The sequence below is a fragment of the Lagenorhynchus albirostris genome, chromosome 15, assembly GCF_949774975.1.
Source record: "Lagenorhynchus albirostris chromosome 15, mLagAlb1.1, whole genome shotgun sequence".
Lineage (NCBI taxonomy): Eukaryota > Metazoa > Chordata > Mammalia > Artiodactyla > Delphinidae > Lagenorhynchus > Lagenorhynchus albirostris.
Genome location: NC_083109.1, coordinates 15077438 through 15098189, shown reverse-complemented (window position 1 = coordinate 15098189; position 20752 = coordinate 15077438). Strand labels below are relative to the sequence as shown.

The 20752-nt window shown below is 50.7% G+C and overlaps 2 protein-coding genes across 2 annotated transcripts; one reads left to right on the top strand and one right to left on the bottom strand.

Annotated features, from left to right (window-relative positions):
• Positions 1-1522: 1522 nt before the first annotated feature.
• Positions 1523-7966, top strand: LOC132505452 (WAP four-disulfide core domain protein 2). Its single transcript, XM_060123557.1, has 4 exons — positions 1523-1740; positions 2318-2461; positions 5285-5437; positions 7814-7966. The coding sequence occupies exons 1-3, from the start codon at positions 1665-1667 to the stop codon at positions 5434-5436; spliced, it is 372 nt and encodes a 123-aa protein (XP_059979540.1). The 5' UTR covers positions 1523-1664; the 3' UTR covers position 5437; positions 7814-7966.
• A 9513-nt stretch (positions 7967-17479) lies between these two features.
• LOC132505645 (kunitz-type protease inhibitor 3-like) lies at positions 17480-18848 on the bottom strand. The gene is made up of 2 exons (XM_060123810.1): positions 18718-18848; positions 17480-17591 (listed from the first exon to the last, which is right to left on the bottom strand). The coding sequence occupies exons 1-2, from the start codon at positions 18822-18824 to the stop codon at positions 17480-17482; spliced, it is 219 nt and encodes a 72-aa protein (XP_059979793.1). The 5' UTR covers positions 18825-18848.
• Positions 18849-20752: the final 1904 nt, after the last annotated feature.

Genomic DNA, 20752 nt, shown 5'->3' with positions numbered 1-20752 from the left:
TCAATCCCCAGGAGAGCCCAAGAGGGCTGGGGAGGGGTAAGGCCGAGTAGCTTCCTGGCCTGGGGAGCTGGCTAGGTGCCAGAAGAAAGCTGTCAGCAGCAGTGCCTGAGGCTGAAGGTCCCGTAGGCAGCTGGGTCCACAGGCTAAGACCATTTGCTCTTCTGCTGCCCTAGACTGAGTTCCAGGAGCCGCCCTGGGCTGTGCCCCTACCTGGCTCCTGCGTCATGGCTGTGGACTGTTCCCTGTGCTCAGAGTAAACAGCCCTGGCCCCTCCCAACCAGCACCTGTCTCCAGTCCCCAGGCTGAACATGGGAATTGGGGAGGCATTCTCCCCTCTTTCCCCCGGGACCCATCTGTGGGGACAGTGGCTGGATGTGCTTCTGTCACCAGCTCCGACTCACCTGTCATCCCAATGGTCACTGCCCCCGCCCCCTTGTGCCCTCCAGCAGCTCCTGGGGCTTAAGGACCTCAGAGTTTGGGTCAGGAAGGATGTTTGAAGGCACCTCTTGCTGGGTAAGTGTGTTTTGGCCTTTAGCAGCCTGCACGTTAAAGCTTGGTGTGTACCCAGCAGTCTCCTTACTAGCAGGAGACACCATCTTTGGAGGGGACAACGCGGCAGCTCAGAACAGGGAAGTGATTCACTCAAGGTCCCTCAGCTGGCAGGTGCTGGAGGTGGGTGGGAGTCAAACCCAGACCCCGTCACCCAAAGCCAGTGCCGAAGGCTCCTTTAATTCCTTTCTCTACACCAGCTGTGTGCCCTAGATGTGTCACGAAGAACGTACATTTATGACGGAATGGAAAAGATAAGGGCTTGGAGGGATGGCGACTTGGGATCAAACCTTGTCTCTACAGCTTCTCACGGGACCTTGGGTGGGAGGGCACCCCCTCTGCACATCCAGTCCATCTGTCAGGCACAGCTGACGGCAACAATATCTGTCTGTTCACAGGTGTCTGGGAAGATCCATGACTCCGTGAGACATTGGACACAGGGCTGCACCCAGGGAGCCCTGAGAGAGTGTTGGTGTGGAAAAGAGAGGGAGGGAGAAACACACATGAAATGGCTCTAGATGTTAATAGGCGTTTCACCTTCCTTGGCCTCAGTTTCTTGTGTCCAGTCGGTTCATTCATGAATAATTTTTCCTGCAGCTCCTACTACGTGCTGTGTATCCCTACACAACAGCTCCACCATGAATCTCTAAAGAGCAATTTTCACTCTGATCTGCTGACCCCAAATCCACCCACTTCATCCGCAGGCTCCTCCCTGTGGGTCCTGCCCTTTCCCCCTCCTTTACCGACAGCGGGCATTACCGGGAGACCCCTGAGTCTCAGAATGGGAACCCCTGTGTCTAGCCCTTGGCCTCCTGCTGCCCTGCCCACGGGCCCCAGGAGGGAGGTGGGGAAGCAGGAGCGGACAAGCGTCCAGCTGCAGCTGGTCGAGCTTCACCGGCCTGGAAGCAGCTGAGGTTCCTAGTTCCCACTGGGGCCAGAGTGACACCTGATCCTGGGGGATTGTGAAACGGCAAGAGGTTGCAGCCGGCCCGCCTGCCTTGTCCGCTGAGCCCTCTACCCGCACGGCTTCGGCCCCGCCCCTACCCCACGCCCCCCAGGAAAGCGGTTAAATCCCCCCTTCCGGGCAGCGCCTCACTCCCGCCCCGGCGAGCACCATGCCTACCTGCCGCCTCGGTCTGCTCGTCGCCGCCCTCCTCCTTGGCCTGCTGCTGGGCCTCCCCCCGGTCACAGGTGAGTGGGGCGGGGAGAGGCCTGGCGCCCAAAGGGGCCGAACCAGGAGAGCCGGGAAGGAGCCCGGCAGAAGCTTAGCCTCTCTGGGGACAGAGAAGTGAGGATTCCCGGGGTGGAAGTGGGGAGTCCCATGAAGGCCAAAATGCGGGGATCCCTGGTGCCTAAAAGTGGTGACCCTTGGAGCTTTAGATGTGGGGTCCAATGTGCTAGAGGTGGGGAGACACTGAAGCCTGACATATGCGCGGGGGGAGACGGGGAGACTCTTTGCTGACAGTGGAGACTCATTGGCCAGAGGCGGGGACCCTCTGCCTGGACATGGGAAGCTCCTAGACGCTTAGTTGTGCGGGGGTCCCCTAAGAATTGAGGGCTCGGAAGCCAAGAGTTTGGTCACTCCTGTCGTCCCAGGTATCAGGGACCCCGGCCCTGGAGGTGGGGCTCTCTCAAGGCTGTAGTGGGGTGTGGGGAGCAGGGACTGAGACTCAGAATTCCCGGGAGATTGAGATTTGGGGCCGTCAGACAGGAGGCGGGCATCCTCTGAGAGCGGGACTGAGTCCCCCACTGCGCGTCCGCCTCCCAGGCACAGGAGCAGAGAAATCAGGCGTGTGCCCCGCGCTAGAGGTGGACCTGAACTGCACGCAGGAGTGCCTCTCGGATGGGGAATGCGCGGACAATCTCAAGTGCTGCCGGGCCGGCTGCGCCACCGTCTGCCAGATGCCCAATGGTAACCCCGGGGGACCCACGCGGGGCGGGGCGGGGCGGGGCAGCGGGGGTTGGGAGGGGGAGGGAGTGCCCAGTTCTGTTCCGGGATCTGGGGCGCGACCGACCCAGGGGTCCCCGACCAGGTCGAGGCGGATGGAGCCAGATCAGCCCGTGCTCTCCTTCCCATGGCTCCGGTGAAACCTAGGCGTCGCTGAAGTGCAGCCAGGGGAAAGGGAGGTCCCCCACTCCTGGCCGGATTCATTGCTCTGGGGCATGACGGACTTCCGGGACGCACCGCGGGGACGTTGTTCCGGAACATTGTTCTCTGAGATCAGGGGACGTGGTTCGGATTTTCCTCCTGTCTGGGTTCAGCCGCGGGGCAGCCTAGGGCTGCCCAATGGGCTGGACCCCAAGGTCTGGGGCGCTCCTCCCCATTAGCGTCCCTACCCTGGGGCCTCCCCAACCCAGGAGGAAGGACTTGGGACGCCTGCTGGCAGGACTCCCCGAATCCCTCTGTCCAGATGGAGACTTTCCAGGTTTAGGAGAGCACCCAGCCCATCTTAAAGATGTGGATGTGAGCTACAAAAGAGAGCAAGGTTCTTGTCCAAGGTCACATTGCCATCTCTGGCTGGGCAGGAGTCATAATGCAGGGGGTTCCTTTCTGCCTGAGTGGTTTGAAGAATGTCAGGACCCCTCCCAGAGCACCCCACCCACTTCTTCATCTTTAAAACTCTCTTCCACTCTAAGGGTTGAGTGAGAGAGAGAAAGTGTGTGAAGCTGGCCTGTCATAAAAAGTACTTGCTGGAGCTGAAGACTGTCCAGTAGGCCATGGGGGCTCCTATCAGAGCAGGAAGCTGTGGAATCCAAGCTTCTCATTTTTCAGAGGGAAAGACTGAGGACTAGACCAGGGATATGACTTGGATCCCAAGGTGCTGGGATCACTTGTCTTTATCCAGAAAAAAACCCTCTGTGATGCCCCCACCTTGTGATTTCTCTGAAGATGCCCACAGGGGCTGGGAAGGTTTGTAATTGGAGATTCAGTCACTCATGAGCAGGGAGGTTGGAGGTGGAGGGAGGACAGGCCCATCAGGGGGCTTCTGGGTCTGGGGACCTCTAACCTGGACCAGAGGGAGGAGGACCGGAAGGAGAGGAGGACACTGGGAGAGAAAGGAGGATGGCAGACAGGCAGATGAGAGAGGAGGACGGAAAAAAGAGGAATCTCTGCTGTTAGGGGGAGTCTCTGCTGTTCCCTGGTCTCAGATGGACAGACTGAGGCAGGAAGAGGGGCAGGACCAGAGGGCCTCCTGAGCTAGAATCCTAGTTGTGCCGTCTGCTGGTTGTGGGTCCTGAGCAAGTCGCTTCACCTCTCCGAGCCTCTGCTTTCTCGCTGGCAAAATGGGATGAGAATCTCAGATGTTGTAGGGTCGACATGAGGCTAAATGAAATCATACATGTGAAATGTCTCAGGAGAGAGCAGACCCTCCACACACAGTGGCTTGTTTTGTGGGTACCCCGCTCCTGAAGCCCTTCTGTCCGGGGGCAGCTCGGTATTGAGAGCTCCTGCCCTTCTCAGTGGAAAGGGTGACTTTGTGCGAGGAAGACAGCCCCTCCCGCCCTCTGCAGCTCATCACCCAGCTGTGCGCCCGCTTGACACTTGGCTGGGCTTGCTCCTGGGGCTTCTGGGCATTGAGCCAGCTCCCTTCTCCTTGACCCTGGAAGTGGAGCGCAGGGTGTGTGTGTGTGTGGTGTGTGTGTGTGTGTGGTGTGTGTGTGTGTGTGTGTGTGTGTGTGTGTGTGTGTGTGGATATTGGAAGGTTAGGCTCAGGTCTTGGTTTTACTTATGATCAGCAGTGTGCTGTTGGGTGATGCCTTCACATCTCTGGGTCTAATTTTCCTCCTTTGTAGTAGCAGCAGGGTAGAAATATCCCCTACAGAAGAGAGAGTTGATGTGGAGGTTTAAAGGACAAATTGAATTTACACTAAGGGCTTTGTAATCAGCACATATCTGTGGTGTTATCTGTGTGTGTGTGTGTTAGTGGAAGAATGCTTGTCTGGGTGTGGATGAGTGAGGTTGTATGGGGGCCTTGGTGCTAGATGGTGGTAACTGGGCGTGAATAGATGGGAGTGAGTGAAGAGATTGTGGGCGTGTAACCCCTCACACGTGCACTGCACTTTACAGCTGACAAAGCAGCAGGGTGCATGGTGCACAGACCTGAAGCCAGATTCCCGGGTTCAGATCCTGTCCCTACCCTGTATGACCTTAGGCAAATACTTAACTTCTTGATACCTCAGTTTCCTCATCTGTAACATAAGGAAATAGTAACAGTTCCTCGCACCCTGTTTTAGGATTATCGTGAGGATTAGCTCAGTTAATATACGTCAAATGCTTAGGATAATGCCTGGCACATAGAAGCAGCTAAGTGTTAACTGCTGTCCTTACTCATTATTATTCTTATTACAAGGACTTTGTGTAGGGAGAAGGAATACATGTCTGTTGCCTCCACTGCTTCCACAGCGGCCCCACGACATGGGCAGCACGGATCTCATGTGACACCTGAAGACACGGGGCTCTGGGAGATTTCTGGCCCCAGGTCACAGAGTTAGGAAAAGGCAGATCTGGGACGCAAACTAGGGCCCTATGATCCCAAAACACTCAGGGAGAGAGCAGAAGGAAGGGAGGTTGCAGGTGCTCTCCCAAGGTCCCCTGAGATCCACTCCAGCCCCTAAGATCCACTTAGGCAGGCAGCTCTCTTGTTTGTGAATCCAGGTGTGTGGTTGTGCTGTGGAGACGTGTTCAGCTCCCTGCTTCCCCTCTGCCCACCCCCCCACCCCTTTTTCCACCCAGAAAAGAAGGGTTCCTGCCCTCAGGTGGACATCACCTTCCCCCAGCTTGGCCTCTGCGTGGACCAGTGCCAGGTGGACAGCCAGTGTCCTGGTCTGTTGAAATGCTGCCACAATGGTTGCGGGAAGGTGTCCTGTGTCACACCTGTCTTCTGAGGTAGGTGGCCTGGGGGGAGGGGTGCACTGATGCCCAGATGTGATGACACCTGCAGGAGGCTGAAAAGGAGAACCTGAGCTAACACACTGCTGTTCCCTTCTCTGTCCTTTGATTTACTTTCATTCACTCAGCAGATTCACTGAGCGTCTATCACGTGCCAAGCACTGCTCTAGGTGCTGGGGATGCTCCGTGTGTGAACAAATCGGACACAAATTTCTTTCTGATGGTTTAAATGCTAGTGAATGATAAACAAAATAAATATGCAAGTATACTCTGTGAAATGTTAGCGGGAAATAAGTGGCCTGGAGAAAAATAAAAAAGAGTGGGGATAAGGAGCGGGGATGGGGGGCGGCAGGGAGCAGTACTGCAATTTTTTCATGGGACCTCCCAGAAGGCAGCACATGAACAGACTTGATGGAAATGATGGAGGGGGCCGCGAGCATATCAGGGAGAATGTTACAGGCCGAGGGGGCAGCAGGTGTAACGCAGTAGCCTCCCTGGTGAGTTTCAGAAAAAGCCAGAAGGCTGGAGTCTGCTGATCAAGGAGAGAGCAATAGAGGAGAGGGTCCGAGAGGTAGGTGGTAAGCGGAGGGACCTGACAGACCATGTAAGGACTTTGGTCTTGACCCATGGTCTTGACCCAGAGATGTCGGGTCCTTGGGAATGGACAAGCTCTGACTTAGATTTGCAAAGATTGCTGAGGGTGTTGTGTGGAGGCCCTAGGGGACAGTGTCAGAAGCAGGGAGACCAGCGAGGAGGCTCCTGCAAGAGGCCAGGTGTGAGATGATGACGTAAGTGTTTGCATTTGGGATCTATGTGAAGGTAGATGGGACAATATTTGCTGACGAATTGGGCTGTGAGAAGATTTACTCCTTTTCTCCTTAACACCCACGTAAATAAGTCAGTGGCTGGAGGAGCAGCTGTGTCCTGGGAGGGTGGGTGGTGGCTGATGGGTTGGGGAAGTAGGAAGCTCTTTGCATAGGCCAGTGCGAGGCAGAAGAATTGATCTTTACTCTCGCCAAAAAGCTTGGCTTTTCAGGACAGAGCTGGTAGAGATCAGTTAATTTCAGTTCAGTTTCTCAAATGCCCCTTTCCAGTGTGTTGAGCACTTACTCTGTGGCAGGCAGGGCTACAGTCAGCCACCTCGAGGGGCTCTGACGCTGGAAGGAAAGATTGTGCAGCCTCTCTTTCCCCACATATGATTAAAAATACAACAATATTAAGTCATAAAGCAAGTGTAAGAAAATAAAGAGAAGCAAAACCAAAGAACATGCATCGTCAGGCCATTGCAGGATCCAGCACTGTGCCGCCAGCTCTGTGCCAGGTTCTGGGACGGAAGGTGACCACCGCCCTTCCTCACCGAGCTTGCAGCCCAGTGGCTGAGGCAGACAGATGGACAGATGCCCCCAGTGCCTGTCGTCGGTGTTGCAATGGAGGGAGGGGCTGGGTGTGATGGGGACATAGAAGAGGAAAGCCTCACCCAGGTGGGGGTGGGGAAAGGAGGGAGCAGGCTTCCCAGAAGGGACCCTGAGCCAATCCGGAAGGATGAACGAAAGGTCAGTAGTCTGGTGAAGTACAGCAGCGGGGAGGCTGTTTCAGACAGAGGGAACCGGACAAGCAAGAACCTGGAAGGGCCCTTTCGTTGAAATCTCATTGTTGATCGTGCAATAATTTTGATAAGCTCTCAGCCAAGGGACTGGCAGGTCAGTGATGGAACCTATTGCCCAGATGTGAAGACTGAGACCCAGAGAGAGGGGAGGACGTGCTCAAGGCCCCAAGGTTGTTAATTCAGTGCCTGAGAGAGAACCACGGTCTCCCCAGGGACCAGAGCTCTCCGCCTCTTGCCTCCATCAGTGTCAGCTGCATGGGCTGGCTTTGCAGTCAGGAAGACCTGGGTTCAGATTTCAGCTCTGACACTTAACTAGCCTTTTTCACCTCCCTGAACTGCAAATATTTTGCTTATAAAATGGGATAAATAAAATAATAAGATCTTTTTGATCAGCTAACCCAGCTTAGCCAAAGGAATAGGGGCATGGTGGAACTTCCTAGTGGTGGAAGGATTCTTAGGGACATAAATGACAGTGGCCCCTCAGGAAGGTCATGTCACAATGGTCAGTGGGGACCATGGTATACCCAGGTGTGTCCGGGGATGGTCAGAAGCAGAAGAGATGAGTCTAGGACTTTCCGAAAAGTGCAGGCAGAGCCCCAGGGCCTCAAGACGGTGAGGCTTTCCTGGGGGCGGGGGTACGGAGCTAAGGGGGGATGTGGTGGGGTAGGGGGAGCTTTGGCCCAGAATTTAAGCTGCAGGCATTCTTGTCCAGTATCATGGATACTGTTGTTGACGGTATTATTGTGATTTTCTTCCTCCACCTCCAGCCACCAGCCTGAGGAGTGGGGGAGTGGAAGTGTCTGCCTGGCCCCGTCTGGCTCCAGCCCAGCTGCCCTCCTCCCTTCCTGGCCTCTGTGCTCCCCTCCTGAGCGGCCACAGCTGCTTCTTTTCCAACCAATAAAGTGACCACTTCCAGCACCGATGGGGCTGTGGCCTCTGTTCTTATTATTCTGGCTCATTCGTCCCACGGCTCTGGGTGGAGGTGCGGGCATGGGGGTGCAGGGTGCAACGAGATCATCCAGGCGCAAAGTCTGAGATCAGCTCTGACACGATGAGCATAAACTCAGGGCTCCTCTGTGTGCGCTGGCGCTTCCCTGGGTGAATCCGCCCACCAGCCCTGTGTAGTTGTCCGTTATTCTCCCAGGCTTTTGGAGGAGAGAACTGGGGCTCAGAGAGATGCTGGAATCCTTCCAAAGCCACTGGGATTCGTTGCTGGGGGTTCTGAGAACAGCAGCAGCATGTACTGTGTGCCAGACACAGGGCTGGGAGATTCACTTGTGAGATCTTCTGGATCCCCAAAACAACCCTCAAATTAGTTGATGACGTCCTGTGTTACAGACTGGGACTCCACCAAGTTACCTGCTTGGGGCCACACAGAAAGAAGGTGGCAAAGCCAGGGTCGTTCGTTGTAGCTGCTTTTTAAAAATCAAACCGTTATTTTACATAAATAATATTCACATGGATCAATATTCAAAAGGTAAAAATACGCAGTGAAACATCTCTCACCCGTGACCCTCTTCCTGCACCTGCAGCCACTCAGTTGTTTTCTACAGAGGAAACGAATGCCATCAGTTTCTTGTGTCTTCTTCCCAAGAGAGAGCTCCAGCTCACTCCCTCTATCCTTTCTTCTCTCTGTAGCCCCTCTCTTTATTCCCCCCTTCTCTCCCTTCTTTCTATGCCTACTTTTTCTCTCCCTCTCCTTCTCACCTCCCCTCTTCCTCTCTATTCCTCTTCTATCATCTATCTCTCCAGGGACATGTAGATATAAAATTCTCATCTAGGGCTTCCCTGGTGGTGCAGTGGTTGAGAGTCCGCCTGCCGATGCAGGGGACACGGGTTCGTGCCCCGGTCTGGGAGGATCCCACATGCTGCAGAGCGGCTGGGCCCGAGAGCCATGGCCGCTGAGGCTGCGCGTCGGAGCCTGTGCTCTGCGGGGGGGGGGGGCGCGGCAGTGAGAGGCCCGCATACCGCGGGGGGGGAAAAAATTCTCATCTATCCCACCTTTTTACAGAATTGTAGTACACTATACACATTGTGTTGTACTTGGCTTTTTTCACTTCGTATATCTTGAAGATCACTCACAGCATAAAAGGTTTCTTCGTTCATTTCTCTGCCCGTATAGTATTCCATTGTTGGGATGTACGAAGTTTATTTAACCACACTTACACTGGTGACTATTTAGGTTGCTTTCAACCTTTTACAGGCTTAGATTTGAACCTGAGTCATCTGATGACACCAGAGTCCCATGCTGACTCTACTGCAGTGATTTTTCACGTTAATCCCTGAGGTGGGGTGGGGAGGCGATGCCTAGCCTTTTGGGGTGAGGAGGGGGTAAAGCAACGAAGTCATGGCAGAGACTCAGCCCCCAGGACATGGTTTATGTCCTTCCCTGCTCCTCCACCCACCGTGGAACGTGAGAGGTCAAGGCAGCTTGAGTGCGTTTGTGTGGAGACAGAAAGCTGGGAGCTTGGTGTTTGGCCAGCCTTATCTTTCTCATCCTCCTGTGGGTCTCTGCCCCAGGCCATGAGCCAGCAAAGAACCTGGCTGTCCATCCATCCCCCTGGGGGTATGTGGGAACGCGTCTCCTGTATGAGAATGGGGGTGCTCACTGCATAAGGCTGCCTTTGGAGGTAGGTGGGTGGCAGTATCGCTTTTCTCCTAGCTTTCCCTTTTCCAATCTCTATCCCTGTCCAGGCTCCAGTCTCCCCAACCCTTCTAAGCAAAAACAAAGTGATAGGCTGGGTAGAGTCGTTAGGGACTAAATGTGTGGGTACCACCCCTTCCACTTTCTCCTTGCTTTCCCCGGCTCTGCCTTCTGAAAGAGAGCCCTGGGCAGGGCCTTGTTTAACTCAGGGATGGCAGAGGTATGCCTTTGTATGCACGCCATTATTTCTTCCATCGGCACCATGCCACAAATTGCTCTCCTCCTTTCCAGGAGCCTGTGTGTGGACGGCATCCTGATGGGCTATGTTTTCTGTAGCCAGACCACAGCCATGCTAGTTTGAGCTAGAAGGACGGCTCCCAGGGCCAGAAACTTGGTAAACTGCTGCCTTTCCGGAGCTCAGGGCAGGGTCTCTTCCTGCGCTTACTTTCTCCCATCTCTGGCAACACGCTGCTTCGCTGTTGCCTCTAAACCCCATCTCCAGTCCAGACGGCTGTGTACGGTAAAACCCTGTAGAAACAAACATCTGTTCTCCAGCAAGGTGCAGGTTGGTGATTGGAGACATAATAGGAAGTTAGTTACACATGAGGGAGCCGGAGCTTGAAAAATGAAGTTCTAAAGCCAGACCAGTAGAGGACAGCCCTGCCTGAGGAACAGCGTAAGCAGAGGTATTCCTCATTCAGGAAACCTTTTTTGAGCACTTACTATGGGTTCTGTTCTAGGTGGTGGGGATTTGACATCAAGGAGGTGAGGGGTGTGTGTGTGTGTGTGTGTGTGTGTGCGCACGCGCGCGTGTGGGGTGAGGGAAACAGTCACTAAATGAATGAACCAACACAGGTTTAACATGTCAGGTGGTAGAAAGATTATGGCGAACTATAAAGTTGGGTAAGAGGACTAGTGGGTCCAGGGGATGGGGTAAGAGGTAGGGGGTTGTTGCTTTGCAGAGGGTATTCAGGGTGTCATTCAAGTCATGAGCTGAGTGAAGGACATGAGCCACACGGAACCCATGGGAAGAGCTGTCCAGACCAAGGAAGCTTCTAGGGCTAAGGACCTGAGTTCAGATGCTTGAGGATCATGGCTGGCGTGCTGAGGGCTCAGGAGGATGAAGGGAGATGCAGTCAGAGAAGTAGTGCGGGCTCAGATCATGGAGGGCCCTGTGGTCACTACAGGACTTTGCCTTTTATTCTGAGGAATTTAGGAGCCATAGGAGGGGTTTGAGCGAGCGATGATGTCATCTTACCTATGTTTGGAAAAGATCCTTCTGGCTGTTATATGAAGAATAGACTCTGGGGGCAATGTGAAGCAGGAAGAGCAGTTAGGCTGCCCAACAGGACATAGGAGAAACGACTTTTTTTTGCCTCTTCATCTACTAATCTGTATGAGACCCCCAAACTGCCAGCCCTAATGCCCCGGGAGCTAGGGCTGCACCAGCTATGAGGGCTCCTGTGACTGCTCTGTGGTTCCATTTGTCCTGTCCATTGATGCAGCTTCCAAAAACTAACTCGTGAAATAATCATATTGCAAACACAACAAACACTCCCCTTCTTGCCCCATGATCACGTTTACCCAGTTGATCATTCTACTACAAGTTGATGGCAAAACTGTGAGGGTGAGGAAAACAGAGTGATGGCTGACAACTCTTTAGCTCTCCATTCAGTGCTGCAATCTGTTGGTGAGGGTCTGGTTTGTTTAGCCCTTAAAGATGGTACTTGGTGGGAGCTGCAGCGCCCCCCTGAGCCACAGAACAGCATAGCATTAGTAGGCCCTGCCTGCAGAGCATAGAGGCCCTAGACCCAGAAGTCTCTGCATACCCCCCACGGCTGGGATATCAACCCCAAAGAAGCCCAGGGCCCAGCCGAACCAGGTTTACTGGGGTGAGTTCATTACATAAAAAGATGGGACCCTCTAGACCTACTGAAACCCCATTATTTGCAGCCCTCAGTCTTGGACAGCCCTCTGGGGATTCTTCACCAGATGAACGACCCAAAGCCTGTGGTTTATATTATGGGCTAGGGTTAGGCTTAGGACTATGGTTAGACTCTTGGCACTACCAGGGGAATAGACAATGGAAGGCAGCCGACCTTTGCGATCAATCTGAAAACAACAGCCCCTCACTGATGGAAGGTTGGTACCTCACTCCACAGGCAGAGCTCCAAGTGGCCTGGATGGTGCCCACAGGACCCCCTTTAACCACCCTCCAGGTAGCAATATACACAGACTCTGGGGCAGAGTGCCTGGGCGGGCTGAGTGATTTGGAGCATAGAATTTTCTAGATTGGCTCACTCATGATCTCTGTTGTAGGGCCAGAGGCTCTGGTTTGAAATAGCATTAACCTCTCAACATATTAATGTACAAATTAGGCACGTTCATGCTTATCACAAGGACAGTTCTCCATTGGTCTCATCCGGTTCAGCTGTGGTACACTTGTAAGGTTTCCCTGTTATCTCTTCCATTTGCCTATGGGACACCATATCCCACTCTCCTAGTAGCTCTGATGTGGTTGCAGTGATTTCTCCTTGACTTTTTCCTTTTTTATGCTTGATTTATTCTTTCAACTTTTTTTTTTTTTTTTTTTTTTTTTTTAGCTGTACGCGGGCCTCTCACTGTTGTGGCCTCTCCCGTTGCGGAGCACAGGCTCCGGACGCACAGCCTCAGCGGCCATGGCTCACGGGCCCAGCCACTCCGCGGCATGTGGGATCCTCCCGGACCAGGGCACGAACCCGTGTCCCCTGCATCGGCAGGTGGACTCTCAACCACTGCGCCACCAGGGAAGCCCCAACTTTTAATTTTGACATGACTTCAGACTTAAAGAAAAGTTGCAAGAATAGTGCCAAGATTTCCTGCATCCTCTTTACCCATATTCATCAAATGCTTACATTTTACATTTACTTTCATCTTTCTTTCTCTCTCTCTCTCTCCACACACACACACCACATATTATGTTTTTCTAAAGCATGTGAAAGTGTGTTGCAGACATCCTAAGTACTTCAGTGAAGTTCCTGAAATAAAGGCATTCTCTTAAATAACCACAGCACAATAATCAAATTCAGTAAATTAACATTGACACTGTGCTATTATCTAATCTACAGACAGGACCAGCTACCTAATTTATGAGGCACAGGGCTAAATGAAAATGTGGGTGCCACGTGGCTGCCATGGCCTTCCCTGAAATGCCATAGGGAGTGCACATGTAATGAAACGGAGCAGGACCCTGTAGGGGCTCTTGGGCATGGAAGCCTCTCTGTGTCCCCCGTTCCTTGTTTGTAGGGGACAGACTCCAGCCTCCATGACCTTCCCTGAGACCCAAAGGGCAGGTTCAAACAGTTGCTAATCAGGGAAGGGAGGGGATGCAGAGACAAGGGAGGAGCAGCCCAGAAACAGTAGCGCAGGACTTCGCTGGTGGCGCAGTGGTTAAGAATCTACCTGCCAATGCAGGGGACACAGGTTCGAGCCCTGGTTCGGGAAGATCCCACATGCCTCGAAGCAACTAAACCTGTGCGCCACAATTACTGAGCCTGCGCTCTAGAGCCCGCGAGGCACAACTACTGAGCCCGAGTGCCACAACTACTGAAGCCCACTCGCCTAGAACCCGTGCTCTGCAACGAAGAGTAGCCCCCACTCACCACAACTAGAGAAAGCCCGCGCACAGCAATGAAGACCCAGCACAGCCAAGAATAAATAGATAGATAGATAGATAGATAAATAAATAAATAAAATTTAAAACAGAAAACAAAAAAACCTGAAAAATATTGGTTGGCTAAAAAGTTCGTTCGGGTTTTCTGTAATCAGACATAATAACCCGAACGAACTTTTTCGCCAACCCAATAAATCCTGGGTCCCTCCTTTCCTCCATGGTGTAATTTCTACAAAACTAATCAACAGGTACTTGTGGAGTATTTACTTTGTACACATCACTTTTCTTGGCTCGAGGTAGAAATGTGTAAGGCAAGATCCCAACTTTCAAGGGCCCACAAAATATGACCATGAAAAGGTAGAAGCAGGCAGGCCCAGAATATCTCTGTGTAGTCCATATGGAGATGTCAGGGGGCTTTATAGGATGGAGAGGTAAGCTAAGACTGGGCTGCTCAGTAGAGCTGAACTTTAATGATTGCAAACTGATTAAGAATATGGGTCCTAGAGTCACACTTTGATTCAAACACCAGCTTCACTCCTTGCCGGTTTGCTATTTGGGGCCAGTAATTTATCTTCCTGACTTTCAACTTCCTCATTTGTAAGATACAGATATTAATAGAATCTTCCTCTTTAGGCTGTTGGAAATATTAAATGAGATCATGTATGTAAAGCAGGTAACTTGGTTCCTGGCGTATCATAAGTGTTCCATAAGTGGCAATTATGAGAATTTTAATAGAAGGTATTATGTATTGAAAGCTTTTCAAATGCATGTCCTCTTTGACCTAGAGGTTCCCCTTCTTATCATCTATCCTCACTAAACAGTCAGAAATGCTCACACTGATGTACTTGCAACATTAATTATATTGAGAAAGCATAAATACTCTCAACATTTAATCAGAGAAGACTTGTTTAAATAAATTATGATCCAGCGATACCCAGAAAGCTCTACCCCTTTTAGAATTACATTGCAGAATATTTAACGATATAGGAAAATCTTCACCCAATATTGTTAACTGGTAAAAGCAGGTTATAAATCTGTATTAATGTATGCTCCTAAGTTGTTCACTTCCATTATTCCCAGAAAGTTTTTTAAAGGCCTGAGGAGCTTGCTTATTTGGAAGATTTTCCTCCAGCATATGTGGATTAAGAAATTTAATGAGCTCTCAACACTATGTCAACAGTGGTATTTCCTGTGCTTCTGTAGCTTATCTGGCACCGAATGGCCTTCTGGTAGTTTCTTCTTTCTGGTAGTTTCTGTTTATCTTTTCGCCTAAGCAACTTTTATAACACAACATTTCTCAGAATCCAGATTTGGTGATATAAGACCTCTTGCGTATTTGTACTCATAGGGACCAGGCACTATGAGCTTTCAGCTTTCACCTGTGAACAAATATCAGGGAAGAAGGAGGGAGAGGAAGGAGACCCAAGAACCGAGCCTTTAAGCAGTCACTGCTGTGTGACTCTGGCCAAGCTCCTCCCTGGGGCAGTCAGACTGCTAAGGTGGCCCAGTGATCCCCACTTCCTAGGATTCATGTCCTTGTGTAGTCCCTTCCTTGAGTGTGGACTGGACCTAGTGACTTGTCTCTAATGAGCAGTGATGTAACGAAAAGTGATGGGGCGTCACTTCCAAGATTAAGACTGTGACTTCTACCTTGCCAGCACTCATCCTGGTTCTTCCCACTGCTTGCTCTGATGAAGCCCATTGTCATGTGGTGAGCTGCCCCCTGGAGAGGCCCACTTGTCAAGGAACTGAAGGTGGCCCCTGGCCAATAGCCTTCGAGGAACTAAATCCTGCCAACAACCAAGTGAGTGAGCTTGGAAGTGGATCCTTCCCCAGTCGAACCTCAGATGACAATGCAGCTTCAGCCGGTTGACAACACCTAGATTGCATCCTTGTAAAAGACCCTGATTTTGGTTACTTTTCTACCTATATCCTCTTGTGTTTCTATGAGTTTCTTTAAGATGATTGTTTTGAAATCTTTGGCAGGCAGATTGTAGATCTCCATTTCCTTGGAGCCGGTTACTGGAGCTTCATTAGTTCTTTCGGTCGTGCCATGTTTCTCTGATTCTCTGTGATTCGTGTGGCCCTGTGTTGGTGTCTGTGCGTTTGAAGGAGCAAACTCCTCTTCCAGTCTTGAAAGACTTGTTTTGGCATGTAAGAACTTTCTACAACTTCCCCAGCCTACTAGGACTACCGCCAGAATCACAGTTGTGCTGGATTGGAACCGGTTTTGAGGCTGTTGCTGGGTCTGCCATGGGGTCTGTGATTGACATGCTTGTTATCAGGGGCTCAGGTGGGCATGGGTTCCGTCTGGTCCCTGGGTGGGTGGGACTGCCTCTACTACCTTGTTCAGTAGGGAGGTGCTGGGACAGGGGTCTGCTTCAGGGTCCAAGGTCAGGTCCTCAGTCAGTGAGCCTATTACCAGGTGCGAGATAGGTGTGGCTCCCACCAGGTCCCTGGGAGGACCGCTGCCTGGTCACAGGATGAGTCCCTGGGTGGGCGAGACTGGCCCTGGACGGTGGCCGAGAGGGACTGGAACGAAGCCCCAGGGCTATTTCAGTTTCAACAGCCAAGATTGAGGTTTGTAGCCCTGGTTCCACAGGCACGGATGAGTGTGTCTCCTGCCAGGTCCCTGGCTGGGCTGCGCTGCTCCCTGACCGTGGCTGGAAGGGCTGGAGTGAAGTCTAGGGCCCTTTCTGTATCTCCCAAGGTACAGATGTGTCTCCCGCCAGGTCCCTGTGCCGGCAAGACTGCTCAAAATCTGTGGCTGGAAGGGGCAGGAACTCAGTCTAAGGCCTTTCAGGATCCCCGGGGGCACAGATGGGAGCGCCTTCTGCTGGGTCCCTGTGCCAGTGGGGCTGTCTGGGGCCTGTGGGTGGGATGAGCTAGACCCCATTTCAGGGCACTTTCAGAATCTACAGTCTGAGCTAGTTTGGTGGGCTTACGTGCAGGGGCTCCTAGGCAGTGGCAGAGAGGGGCTGGAGGCTGTTCACAAGCCATTTCAGCACTCACTGACTCCTCCATGCCTGTTAACCTGATGCCTGGGGGAGCATGACGTATGGTCATGCATATGCATCCCCGGGCACATGGTGCTGGGGAGAGGACCAAGCTAAATGGGGCTGTAGCCAAGTCCTCAGGGGTATGGAGCTGTTTCTGGGTCTATAGTTGGGACCATGATAGGTGAGTCAACCACCTGGGTGCGGGCCTGCCTTCTCAAATGGCTCTCCTGGGTCTTGGACTGCACTGGATTTCACAGTCTCCTAGCTGGACCTCAAAGCTGCCACAAAGGCATTTTTGCCCATGGATGGATGCCAAATGATCAGGCAGAGGGACATCTTATTCAGCCCCGCCTTTCTGATGGCACTCAGGATGTTATTTTTCAAAGGTGTTTAAAAACCATGCTTACGTTTAACCTTGTGTTATTTTACAATGATGAAAAATTGGAAGCACACATTCAACAACAGATGGTTGGCTAAGTAAATTACAGTGCTTTGTAAATAGTTTAGAATATTATATAGCCATTAACAATGACACTGAAGAATATTCACTGATCTGGGAAAACGTTTAAATGTTTATAATGAAATGCTACATAAAAATCCTGATAGAAAATACTATACAATTTACACACACACACACACACACACACACACACACATAGAGAGAGAGGGAGGGAGAAAGTAAATGAAGGCATATGCAGAGGAATGTTATTTTGAGATGATAATTGAATCTTATCCCTATGGATAAAATTTAATTGAATTTTTACCCGCAAAGGTCTACTTCCTTGTTCAATGTGGGCCCTTCCAATACCATGCCCCAAGTTTTCAAATTCACCCTCCCTCCTCCAAAACCTCTATCCTTCAATTCACTAAGCAGTAATTCATACTAAGTGTGAATGACTCTTAACTCTTAATTCCCCCAGTATATTTGTATGTATGTACGTATTTTAAAAATAAAGTCTTGAGATTTTAAACATGTTGGTGATAGTTGTAGAATTTCGGGCACAGAGGTGGGTGATTTAAAGAACAAGGCAGGGAGAATAAATTTGAAGTGGAGGAATGCATCTCTTGTTCACAAAAATAACTTCTATTGCCCTAGAGCAACTCTGACTCCAGGGAGGGCTGTGTTCTTACTAGAAAATCAGGTGTTCTTGCAGCCTTTCTCACATGCTTCTTTCCTCAAAAAGTTGTTGCCATTGCCATTACAACCTCCATAATAAAAAACCTCACATTCATAAGTTCTCCAGTTGTAGAATCAGCACAGGATGGAGCCTCGACAAAGGCCATTCTCCATACGAAGTTTGCATACATTTGCGGAGACAGCTTTGCCTAAAGAGACAAAGTGGTTTGAGAGAGGCCGCATCACCTTCCGCTTGTTGGTCCCATATGCTAGGGGGCTGGGATGGCCCTGACCACAAATGCGAGGCTGTCCATAATATTAGCTGAGCTGTGTATTTCTTCCCATCCAGACCACCTGGCCCACCCAGCCAGGGCCTTCTCCATCTGCACAGAAGTTGAGATTTTCACTCCTGGGAGTAACCTGATGTGGTGAAAACCCGAGACTTGAGACTCCAATTCAAGTGGATACAAATCCTAGCCCTGCCACATACTACTGTGTGATGTTGTATCGACTTAACTTCTCCAAATTCCCATCTTTTCATATGTAAAATTAGGGAGCTGAACTCCACCATCTCTGAGCACAATTCCAGATCTGATTGCCTAGGATTTGATGAGTAAGGTCTCTCAGGCTTCCATCCCCTGTCTCACTGTCATTCTGGAGTAGATATCCGATAGTGAGAGGAGAACTGACTTCAATCTGAGAGCAGGGTTGAAACTTGACTCCATCATTTTCTAGCGGTGTGAGCCTGGACAAATCACCTATATCTTTGGCACTCAGTTTCCTTCACTGTAAATGGGCGTGTAATATGCACATTTTAGGCTTACTGAAGGGTGAGAGGTAACCAATGAAAAGCCTGATAAATAGAAAAGCATCAATAAACAGGAGCTGCTCTCAATCACTCCTTCCCTTCCTTCACCAAGAAGACTGAGAACAGGAATCTCATCATACTCTTTTCCGCAGTCTAAATACCTAACACAGGCCTGGCTCTGAGTTCTCAGTAAATATTTGTTAATGGGGAGAAAAAAATGCCACGAGATCCTCTGAGGCAGGATTACAAGTTTCTTGAACTCTCCTTTTATGTTCCTGTTATGTGAATAGCTTTATCCTTGCAATTACTCTTCAAAGTAGATATTAGGACTGCCAACTTTACATGAAGAAACTAAGGTCAGAGAAGTGAAATGCCTTTCCTAATGTCATGCTAGAAGGTGTTGGGTCAAGAATTTCTTTGGGCTGCTGGGCCCCTGGCCCTATTCCCAGGCTATTTTTGGAGCTCCCATGTTCCATACCAACCTTGTCTTAATTCTGATCGAAGTTCTTGGCAGAAGGTGAAGAGCAGGAGAAGCGAGGGAGAGACCCAGAGCTGCATGGTGCCACCCAGCAAGTGGCCCAGCCTGGGTTGGCATTTTAGGGAGAAATGGGACCAAGGAGGAGGAGCCTGATCCCACATCCAGCTCTTTCATCCCTAACTTCTGCTGTTCATGAGGCTGATCTACCCCTGGAACAGAATGTCCATCCAAAGCACAGCTCTGTCTTCCTCCTTTGGCCTTATCTGATCTGAATTTATCAAAGGCCACTTTACTACACTTCATGGTGTGAGCCCGTTAAACAATAATAAAACAGCAGCTACCATTTGTTGAGTGCCTCTACCTTTCCAAGCACCATTTAAAATACTCTTCATTCATTACCTCACTTGAATCCACACAGGATCCCTGCAAGGCTTAGAACCCCCATTTTGTAAGTGAGGAGAGTTTAAGCTACCTTGACCATTATCACATGGATAGTGAATTTCAGAACCAGGACTGGGACCCTTGTCTGTTCAGCTCCAATAAACTTGTGTCACTCATTCATTCAACAAACACTTACCGAGTTCCCACAGCATGCCAGGCATAGTCTTAGATGCTGCCTCCCCGGCATCTGGGGGCTCCCAAAGAATTGTGGGAACAACACACACATTACTGTGTAGAAGGAGGACCCAACTTTTTTTGGTTTAGAGAATCATTCTGTCTAGAGAATCACCCCAATCACCAGGGTCCAGCACATTCCCCACCGACCTGCTTTCTCGGATCCTCCAGAGATCCGATCTTTTGGAAGACAAAGCCAGTCTGCTTTGGTGGGATTTTAGTGAGCCTCAGGTTCAAAGTCTGAGGTTGTACCTTTGAGTTCAGGTGTTCCTGATGTGGGCAAGTCATTTAACCTCTCTGAACCTCAGTTTTCTCATCTATAAATTGAGATTAATTATGCTGGTTTAGCATATTTCCCAGAGCTGGTGCAAGTGTTCAATGAATAAACAAATGCTTCATACATTGGAAATGTGCAACAGGCATATGCCACTTGCAGGGGTGTGTGTGTGTGTGTGTGTGTGTGTATGTGTGTGTGTGTGCGCGCGCGTGTGTGTGTGTGTGTGTGTGTGTGTGTGTGTGTGTGTGGCATGATGCCTTTTTGGAAACAGGAGTGTTAACTGGACCAGCACCACATTTGGTCTCTACACAAATGTGTTACCCATCTTTGCACATTAGTGGTAGCTCTTCCTCCTTTTTAAATTCCCTGCAGCCACGATCCTCATTCCTTGGCCACTGCTTCTCCCAACTATAGTTCACACAATGGTTGGTCAATCCTCTCATCACCTGCAGATTTTCACTTTATTTCCTTGAAGGCTCCTCCGAAGCCTGCATTTCCAGATCCCTGTGGGTACATCTCCTTTTGCACTTTGGTGGGTCTGCCAGCATTATTCCTGGTATTCTTTCCTCAGCTCTCTTAGGAGGTCAAATCAGTTCATCAGAAACCAGAATAAGAGCAGAAGGAGGCTCCCAGGAAGCACAGACTGACATTTGCCATTCAGGCAGAAGAAAGGCAGGATTGCCTATGGGTGCCCTTGGCTGAGAGCTTTGCTACAGTGCTCCCTCTTCTAGAGTGAGAACTGGCCTTTTAATACGTAATTCAGAAAAGCAGTTTTCGGGAATTCCCTGGTGGTCCAGTGGTTAGGACTCTGTGCGTTCACTGCCACGGGCCCGGGTTTGATCCCTGGTCAGGAACACAAGCAGCACGGCCCGGCCAAAAAAAAAACCCAAAAAAACAGAAAAGCAGTTTTCATCTGGGTGGGAGCAATTTTGGCCCCCTAGGGACAGTGTCTAGAGACATTTTTGAGTGACACAACTTAGGAGTGGGGGGACACCTACTGGTAGAGGCCAGGGATGTTGTTAAACATTCTGCAATGCACAGGACATCCTCACCAGAAAGAATTATCTGCCCTCAAATGTCAATAGTGCCAAGGTTAGGAAACCCTGCATAAGAGTT